At 26.8% G+C, this 11,195-nt stretch overlaps 1 protein-coding gene across 1 annotated transcript; it reads right to left on the bottom strand.

Moving 5' to 3' along the window:
* Positions 1–5,349: 5,349 nt before the first annotated feature.
* Positions 5,350–7,796, bottom strand: LOC132931767 (putative uncharacterized protein DDB_G0282133). The gene is made up of 3 exons (XM_060997751.1): positions 7,570–7,796; positions 6,429–7,162; positions 5,350–6,355 (listed from the first exon to the last, which is right to left on the bottom strand). The coding sequence occupies exons 1-3, from the start codon at positions 7,661–7,663 to the stop codon at positions 5,438–5,440; spliced, it is 1,746 nt and encodes a 581-aa protein (XP_060853734.1). The 5' UTR covers positions 7,664–7,796; the 3' UTR covers positions 5,350–5,437.
* Positions 7,797–11,195: the final 3,399 nt, after the last annotated feature.

The following is an 11,195-nucleotide window of genomic DNA, read 5'->3' as shown; positions in this document are numbered from 1 at the left end:
CGGTAATGTATAACACCATATTAAAAATATAATATACGTCACAAAGAAACACAAATGTGAAAAAATAATAATAATACCTACAATATTTTGTGGTGTATATATTTTTATTCTATTTATATTTGCGGTATAATAGATGCACATTTTTACCATCACACGAAACAACTGTTGTTTCACCAGAAGCTAATTAATTACTAGAGATATATTTATTTAATTTATACGAAAAAGTTTATTAGAAAATGCATACAATTACCCCGAATTTAAGTGTTGAATTCACTAAAGGTATTTTGAAGCGACATCATATGGGGGACATCGAACAAAAGTTTAGGGGAAAATGGGAAATTCTTACACAAAACCAGTATTCTTGATTTTTTTTTATTCTACAAAGATAAATTGTAGAGACTTCACATTTTTATAAGATATTAATATTGGCATGTAATAGTTATGTTATGATTTTCAAAATAATTTGACAATTAATTGTACTATTTATAGATATTTGATTTTTTTTTTTTTTAGTGTGTTTTAATGATTAAATTTGTAATTGCGAGTTAGATTAGATAAATAATAAATAATAATAATGAAAGGTTCTTGTTCAATTTTTCTTACAGTAAATAGAAATAATTGAAAATAGATATTCATATTTTTTTCTAAGCATCCAAAGTTAACGTTAACGTTAAAATTTTTATTTTTTTCACCCTTTTATCCATTATCAACTTTTAATTTTCAAATGGCAACCTATATTTAAAATATTCTTGATTAAAAGGGTTATATTTGTATGAACTTTAATGTTCAAATTATTAACTTTTTAGCGAGATGTAGCATTTCAAAATTGGGCAGTTATCGGTTTTTACAATAATTCTTGTTTCTGAAGACCAGTAATCACATAGGTAATAAATAATAATAAGAGGTACATTTTTTTGTATAAAATAAATTGTTATCGACTATCGGTGCAGTGGTGGACTTTGTACTTGTAATTGCTACGTCCAACCATTAATAACATATGTACTCGTATTGTCATATCTAAAATAGATAATAACTAACTTCTAATTTACGCGTCGCAAGCTGTAATAATCTGTAGGAAAAACACCTGAAAACCTCAAAACACCCAACTTAGAGTATAGTTATAACTTACAACTCACTAACGATTAAATAAAATAATAATTTTAACGTTAAAATTCATAAAAAAAAACTGGCCCTACTACCTACTATATGACAGTTTAAATATAGTTTGCCATTTGAAAATCAAAAGTTGATATTGATTTCACTGTTATATAAGAGTGAACAAAATTAAACGGTTACATAATTTTAGAAAAGCATGAAACTAAAAATTTTGAAAACACTTTTTGAAATAATGAGTGTTTAATGATAAAAGAGTCACCCTGTATTATGTTAAATTGATTAAATATAGGTAAGTAATGAAATATATATTATTGTGAATCATGCTTTAAACTCGTAAATGTTCAACACGGCTCTGGACTCTAAATTAATCTAATATTACGAATTTAATTAATAATTATATAATATTGATATATTTTTATCTGTTAGTATTTTAATACTTTTAATCTATATATAAATAGATAAATTTCTTAAATTGTTTGTATATATTTTGAAATTTTACATAAATTGTATAGTTACTAACAATAATTCTTGTACTAATATCACAATTCGAGAAAATTTCACACGTTCTCATTTTGCTATATTATTATTATTTACGATAAATGGTTTTTTATATTTTAAATTTTATTTTATTTGGCAGTGTGTATTGACGTCGACGCCGTATAATATATTATACTAACTTACTTTACAAAGTTAAAGTTTGTTAAGTTAATTTAAGTATTGAAATATTATAATTAAAAAATAAAACACCTAAAAGTATAGTACAAATCGAAATGGTCGTTTTCAAATATTATACCTATACTAGCCGATTAGATTGATAAACGTTGGTACTCGCTGGTGAGTAATAAAAACATCGCAATAACCGTCGTCTGGGAAATGTTCGAAATTCTCGGCGACGAGGTGCATTTGCATTTCGACAGTCTTAGAAGTTTAAAATCATAACTATATTTTCTTCACATAAAGTCACATATCAATATTAAAAAAAAAATGTCTTTTTACACAAAAATTTGTTTTATCAAATACAATTTACTTCAAAACGGCTTTGGCATCATCCATGATGGCGATATCCCTGTCGATTTGGCACCCACTATAGAATTAATTCGCGGAATGATTCTATGTGTGGAGGACGACGACAGTGGATCCGACGAACTCACGTCATCCGTAAATATAATTAACAACATTTTTCAAATTGGCATGAGTCTGCCAGAAGTTAACAACGCCGGACATAGAGACAGTGCAGCTTTTCAGCACACGAAATATCCAACTGCTACTCTATATATCTCTTCATTTATTTCGTGATATTTATATGGCTCATAGAATAATGCAACGACGTGTGGAGAACGTCACCGGAAGATCAGACGCTCACACGTCGTCGATAATTTACGAAATTTTACAAATCAACATGAATCAGCCAGAGGTCGTTGTTAATACATTGAAGATTGAGACAGTGGAGTTGGACAACAGTGAGAATATTCAACTGTCGCTGCAGGTTGAAGACGTTGTAATCAGTGATGTCGTGGGCTGCCCGGTGATGATGATAGAGGAGTCGGGTATGGAGGTTGGTGATCTGGCACTCTGGCAGGTTGTCCTGATCCGCACGTAGAGCTTGCAAATGTAAGCGTCAATCCGCTGCCCCGTTGACGGCGTTTCGGATCTACGTGGAAGCGGATTAAGTGCTCCGTTTTACATATGTGCTGCTGCGTGCGTTCAGACCAAGGTTTATAGATTATAAAGGTTGCCTCATATCGAAAATATGAAACAACGGGAGTATGAAAAATCGGACCGTGACGTCATCCGTAGGAGACTTTACAATTGCTTACACGGTTTACACTTGCGTTTTTGCGACTTTTGTAATTTATCATTTTTCACATTGTTTTTGTAAGCTTATAATTTAAAATTCATTGGATATCATGTCGTCTACAAACCCCAAAAAACACTCGGATGGTTCATCTTGTGCCTTACAATAATCGTATAATAATAATATTATATTATATTAAAATATGAAATTAAATGTAATCTATTTATCTATGTTACTATCTTGCAAAATATGTACAAAAACAAAATATGTTAATGTTACCTAATAAACTGTTTAAAAATATTTATTATGTTATATTTTATATGTATATTAAAACATTAATTTTTTAGAAGCGCCTATAAAATAATAAGTTGTATTGTATCTGTACAATTATTTATTATATAATAGAATATATTGCTAATAAATAATAATATTATTGATTCTGACTATGATTATGATTTGGAATGTATTTCTCATTCATGAGAAAACTGTACATTTAAAAAATTAATTTATATTAGTATGAGGATTGGTAATACAATTAATTTAAAGTATCATATTTTAATATTAGATTTAAATTTTAAAGTTTTACACATTTAGTGTTAATTACAATTGTATATAATCAGTCAACACTTTATTTGTAAATTGTATTGAGTATAAATAGTATAATATTACGAATAGTATTATTTAAATATATACATAATACTATAGGTTTCTACTTTCTTAAACAGAAAATATTTTAATATATAATTAAAAATTATAGGTAGGTACACTAATAACCAAGGCTCGGGACTTAAAGTATTTACTTATTTTTATGGATTGACTTAAAATGTAGCAGAATGCTATGGAAGTGTATGTCATGTGTGGAGGTTAAAAAGAAGATAGCGTCTGCGGCATGCTACAGTGTTTGTACTTAGTACAATAGTACATGCGACTTCGATGCACCACACTAACTTAAAATACATGTAATTATAGATGCTTAGGAGAACGATGAATGTTTTTGTGTTACAATATTTGCACATTACATTGTGTACCTACATAATATACATAATATAAATAAACTATGTTTTTACTAGAATATTTACTAAAAGAACACGAGTAGATAAAATTAAAAATTTATTTAGACATATAAATATTAAAATCGTATGTTCGCTATTGTTTAGTGTAAATGTTTTAAGAAACACGTAACAAATTAGTAACCCACTATACATTTATATAGAAGCATAATAAATATCTCATTTTTATTTCGTTTTATTTTTATTTTATAAATTTAAACATTATAATGTATGATATTAATACCTAATTGTTCTTTTATTATTATTATTATTATTATTATTATTGTTATATACAAATTACTGATAATGTACGTATATTATATATTATATAGAAAAAAAACAGTGTAAATGGAATTTATTTCCGTAATAAAGAAATATTAATATTATTATTATTAATCTCATGCGATAATATTTATAGCATTAGTGGATTGAATAAAATAGTGATATAAACACAATAATGACTTAAAAAATGTGTTGACAACTTATCTAATTTTCAATACATTATTTAAAACATATCTTACGTTGAATACGTTTAGGCATAACCATAAATTATATTTTAATGATTAATAGTAGTGCATAATATTAAAAAATCAGCCACATCCTTCACCATGACAAAATAATTTGACCGCCACTGCGTCGACATGCTGTGTTCTAATAGAATCGATCAAGAAGTTAAGAGTATCATCGTCACGTTGACAAGTACTCGTATAACCGATATAGTTTACGATATAGCAGAAGTGTGTATATTTTGTGTTTTATTTTAACCCTAATAAAAATTGAGATGTAAAAAAATAGCATAATATCTGCATATGACTGGCGAGAAAAATAATATAAAATCGTTAAAATCCAAATCGTAAAACATTAATGAAATAATTTACGTTGAAAAAAGATCTAATATGCTTATATTAGTTATATTTAAAAATGTTGATTGTATAATTTATATACATATATTGTAAATTATACAATATACATAATATTATTATTTATATAATATATATACTATTATCAAAATGTTCAATTTTATATTTATGTATTTCATTGAATAAATATATATTTTTAATAAATCATTATTTTTTTTTTACTACAATATACAACATGCATACAATATTACCTATATAATTAACGGATCAAATTCATGGGATATGAATACGTCATATATATTTAAAAATTTTACTAACGATTAATGTATATTATCAAGTATAGTTTGTGTATGTTTCTAGCCAAACAGCAAACGAGATTTATCATGGTTGAAATATGATAGTTTGTTGATTTCATTCATTACAATTTATTTAATTCAGCTTATAATAGTATTGTAAGTACCTATAAGTAAATTTCAATTTTAAGAATAAAATAAAATAATATTGTTTTAGAACTGAAGAAGGTTTCTATTTATTATAACTATTCTATAATATTTTCTATTGAATAAACAAAATCACATATTATTTATCACATGTATACAATCAATTAATTTGTTTGTTTACTGTTGATTGAATTGGTATCGGCCGCAGCTGTTGCAATCCATTGGACGCTGTTTGCAGATTTGTTGTTGTTGATACAACTGTTGTCGCAGAGCAGCGCTCATGCCGTTTTCCATGATTTTCTGAAGATTTTGTCCAATTTCCCTTGCTAATTTTTCGTTAGTGTTATTCGGTAAATCGAATTTTCCAATATCGTATCTGAGGCCTTCAAATTTAATGTTAGATTCTTCGACGATGAATTTGTAAGCACCGTTTTCCTGTGATACGCGTTTCATGACGGCACTAGCAACAATGTTTTGGGCGTTGAATTTTACGTTATTTATGTTGACCTGTTGGTTTGATTTTTGGGCAACAATATCGGATTCCCACGTGGGCTGTTTAGCTAACACAACCTTGACTTTCAATTTGTATTCGTTTCCAGATTGGTTTTGACGGAAAGCGACGTACTGGACAGACCTCTTTCTGTTGTATTGATTCCTGGATTGATCGTCATTCCATGAATGAGATTTAGCCAAGGAGACAGTGAGCTGAGATTTTTTGTTTTCCATCACCAAGTTGAGTTTGTTGTTCAATGGCATGTCAAAGGTAGATTCGATTTCAGATCTTAAACATCCGACCAAACCGTTGTAAGAGTTATCGATCATTTCACTTTCAATTTCTGTGTTTAATAATTGAACGTATTTGGTTTCAATTGCTTCCTTGATCGATTGGTTTTCAGAAGAGTTTTCGTTGTTTTTGTAGACGAGTTGAGCATTTTCGTTGCGAGAATGAGCGTAGTTGCGGTTGCGGTTTTCTAATTCAGTGGATACATTCATATCGGTGTTGAACATGTTCAAATTGAATGATTTTTTAATTCCATTGTTGGAATTGAATTTAGCCTTCACTAACAAATTTTTGAAGAAGTATTCCAAATCGACCTAAACAAATGTATAAAATATTATTATTGATATATTTAAATTTAGTACAATTCAAATACAAGTTTCTACTTACGCAATTCCTTTCTGTGTTTAAATACATGGATTTGATAACACCGTAGTTGAGACCATAGACATTGCTCTCATCGATGTTAAAATATTGTTGATGATCCATTGGTAGAGCGTGTTTTCTTAAGGCAAGTGATTCTTGAGCTTGGTTGGTTTGGATGGTTCCGTTACGAGCAGCATATTTATCAAAGATGGTAAAGAATCTAACCATTTTCTGTGCGACCTGAAGTCCGATTTCGTTCGATAAATCATTATTGTGGTGGTCCTTGACATAATCTTCTTGAGAGTTTGATTCTGAAGATACCGAAAATCCGTAATTTTGACTTGCGTGGTTTTTGTTGTTCGATCTCTGTTGGTTAAGTTCTTCTTGGCTTTGTTGATCGAAGTTTCTAGAAACCTGTGATCTACTCCATTGGTTATCGCTTTCGAATACTTCCTGGCTGTTTTGTACAATTGGTTGGTTTTGACTGTACTTGTTCATTGAACGACGAGGAGTTTGAGTATTCCAGTTAGATTCACTGAACTCATTCAAGCCTTGGTTGTTTTGTTGGTATTGATTGTCCATAAACCTCTCGTTAGAGTTTTGTTGGTTGTTATTGCGCTGATGGTTCAATTCTCCATTGCGTTGTTGGTATTGATTTGCACCATAGTTGCTATTGTACTGATCATAACGTTCGTTTGTATATCCTTGAGTGTTATGTTCAGATTCTGTGAGTGTATCGTGATGATGATGAGTAGACACTAGAACAAATAGACACAATTTAAAAAATATATTTAATATTATCATTGATAAGTATACTATATAATTATATTATTGTATACCTAATATTATATTATAATCAATGATATAATGCATTTTTTAACGTCGTTAGTACCATATGGTAAATCATTTTAAGCTACGTCTTAGCAATTTATATATTAAACAATTATTCACCTAAGTTAACTATTGACTTATATTATAACTGTTAACTTAATTGAGACAAAAACAAATTGTAAAATATTGTTATCTTTATCAACTTTCTATCAAAAATATTATGCTTATATTGTAAAAATGAATTAAGATTTTAAAGTAAAATCAAATTATATGTTATAAGCAATTATAAAATAAAAAAATTAAATTTATTTATTAAATTAATAATAATACTTACGGGCTTCTGAGCCTACTAAGGCTACGAATCCAATCACGACAACGGCTAACAGCTTCATGGTAAGAGAGTTACTTGGCAGCTGTTCAATTTGCATCAAACAACTGATGAATGATAATATTTGAATAGTGCAGCCCCGTTATATACTAATTTTTTTTCAAATGTGGTGATAAGTGATCAATAGTATTTGATTTCATACAATTTTAGGTAGGCGTTTATATATTTATGCATGTTATCTATATAAAAAAAAATGCACAGGTCACAAAATAACGATTACCTATAATATTATTTCCATCTACAGTTATAGCTGATTGGCAGTTTTAAATCGCAAAAAAAACATACGTTTAAAAATAATGTTAATTGTACGTATGAGTTTTATTATGTTGTAAGATTTACGTCACTTGATTTATTAACACCTATAAGTTTTTAAAAATATTAGACTTAAACATTAGAACATTTAGGGGTTGTTTTAGGTTGTATAGTATAATATACATCAAATACTGAAACTAATTTTAAGTATTTAAATAAAATGGGCAAGTGGGTGCCATAAAGTGGATCACTGTAATAGCTGAATTAAATTATTTATTTATATGTTTAATAAATATAATTGTATACGAAAAATAGCGCCAAGCGGAGATGATCTGTCTATAAATAATTTCATAAAATTTTAATTTGAGATACCTACACAAAAAAATTAAATATATTTTTTTAGATTTTTGGATTTCAGTAAGAAAAACTTATAAGAAATATTATACTACATTAACAAGCCTTATTGTTTTAAAATACATTTTTTTATCTATGAAGTAATAAGCATTGAAAAAAAAAGTGTCAATATATTTTTAATATTTTTATTTTGCTATAAGAACCTAGAATATTGTACAAAATGTTTAAACTTTTTGTGTAAGACTAAATATTTTTAACGATTTAAAAAATAAAAAAAAATTGAAATTTCTAAAAATAACAAAAAATTGTGTAGATAGTCTTAAATTGTTTTCATTGAGTATAGAAACTTTAAGTTTAATAAATGTTTTAATTTTCCACAGTAAATAATTTTTGAATACAATCGGTTGAAATTACATAATATGTTAGAACTTCACAATTTTTTTAATTTCCAGTAAATACATTTATGAGGAATCGCGTATCGAATTTTAAAATCTTAGGTAATTTTAGCGAATTAAAATGCTTATGGATTTTACAAAATGACTTGCAAATATCCGTAATTTTGATAAATTTCGTTAAAATACTAACTTTTAAATGCTTAAAAAATATTTTGACTAGGTATGTATTTTTGATATATTTTATTTTCTATAAAAACAAGTATGAATAAGTTAATATTAATTTTTTAGATGGGTTTACTTATAAGTTATAAGTTATAACTCTAGTCGAAAAAAATTAATATAATCAATTTAGATATCAAAGACCTATAAAGAACATAAAAGTAGCTATATATTAAAAAGTTAATCATATTTATAAAAACGTAATATGATTGTACATTTTTTATGTCTCTAAAGTCATAAGTTTTTAAAATATAACAAAAAAACAAAATCAATTAAGTCAAAATCTCGTTTTGTTTAAAATTTCTCGTTTTTGTTTTTGCTTATTGTTTTGGAAAGTACTGAGAATTTTCATTTTGGCATCCTCAATATATACACTAAATTTAATTTGTTACTAGAAACCACCCTTGAAGTTGAAGATCGAAGCATTTTTTTCCATTATAAGATGTGTACACAGACATAGACACAAAAAATTAAATAAAACACAGTCAATTTTAAAATAAATACATTCTCCGCTTCACTCAGGATATAAAACTTTAAATCAATCGTATTAAATTTATTATAACGAAATAACATAGAATTTACAAAACAAAATAGCATAATAATATTATGATTTGAGTTTATGTAAGAATATTTACTGTAAGATTTATAATTGAATGTAGGTCGAATGTAGGAAATATAAAATATGTTGAAAAGATTATTCGTTAAAATATATATACATATGCATATGTATATTTTTGTTAAAATATACATATATATATTGTGTGTGTGTGTGTATAAATATTTATTTATTCTTGACCGTGAAAGATCAGTTTAATACATCGTTATTTTTGTTGATTTTATAAATCAAGTAAGAATAATTGCTCTGCTATAGTACAGTCGAGGATAATAAAAATTATAATTATTTAATTTATAATAACAAAAAGTTATTATTTTTATTACTTTATTTTCATATCTTTTTTTAAACAAATTTCTTCCTGCTTAAGTTTAATATTATAATTAGCCCGAGTATTGCACGTGGCATAGTGTAAGACAATTATAATACAATAAATAATAATAACAGTTTATCATTACCTACCGAACTATGAACAAATTATAATTATTTTGATAGCCAATAAAATTATCTTCGGTAATATTTAATTTATTATTTTATCACATAAATATTAATAATTAGAAATTATAAAAAATTATAATTAGTAATTACTTATGCAAATAATGATTATGATAATATTCAATTAAAGCTCTACCATAAATATAATATAGGACCAATGAGTGTACCTATCAACGGTGTTTCCTCGTCAATTATTTTTTTTTATAGTTGTCTGATATAATTTAAAATTAAATATGTATTATAATTTAATTACTTTTGGGTTTTTATAAATTCAATGTATACATTTTTAAATATTTTTGTTAACTTTTTATAAACATCACTATTGGTTACTTGATTAAACGTTAAAAAATGTAGTTATTCATTTCCATTTAAATATTTACTGTTGTTATAAAAGTTGTTCAGTTTAAGAAGTAAACATAAATTTTAATATTTTGAATATTTGATTGGTGTACCATGTACCATAATGTGGGCATAACCCATTTGGGCGCAGTTTAAAAAAATTACCTGAAAATTCTTAACATGTTTGGGCGCATTTATGAAAACACTTTAGTACACAACATTGAATATTGTAACTAGTTATCGAAAGTCTTGTGTAATCTAACCTAATATTAACTACTCAATTATTGTTTCATGTTTGATCTATAGACCATGTTTTAATTATTGAAAAATACCGCATCAAATATAACTATAGATATTTATCTGCTAGTACAGATGATACGTTTTATGTCCGCCATTTATCGTTTGATAGTTTACAGGCGTCGTGATAAAAAATAATTAATTAATAGAAAAGATCATTATAATACACAATAATATTAATAAATAATAAGCTAGTAATATACAAAATTAAATTATGAAATTAAAAATAATATATTTTTGGAAGACTATTTAGGCAACGTGCTTGCGGTGTCTTTTGTGTAAAACTAATAGGCTCAGATTTAGTATAATATATTAATATATGCGAAAAATATATGTGCCTATACGTGCTATTATGAAGGGAAATATTACGCTCAAGCGTTGTATGGATTTACGCCCTTGAGTGTTCTGTTTTGGGTAAATGCACCCAAATGTATTTCCCCTGTGCCACGTACGGAAATAAACGAGATAAACAAGACGTACCTTTCTAACAATTTGGGTGATTATAAATTCCACTGACTATACCTTTTTGGAATTTAAATTCCATCGGTACAATTGTTTATCTGAAAAAACTATTTAAATACCACTGGTACATATTTTTGGTATGTAAA

The sequence above is a fragment of the Rhopalosiphum padi genome, chromosome 1, assembly GCF_020882245.1.
Source record: "Rhopalosiphum padi isolate XX-2018 chromosome 1, ASM2088224v1, whole genome shotgun sequence".
NCBI lineage: Eukaryota > Metazoa > Arthropoda > Insecta > Hemiptera > Aphididae > Rhopalosiphum > Rhopalosiphum padi.
The sequence above is the reverse complement of the archived record's forward strand: the minus strand, read 5'-3'. Positions and strand labels throughout refer to the sequence as shown.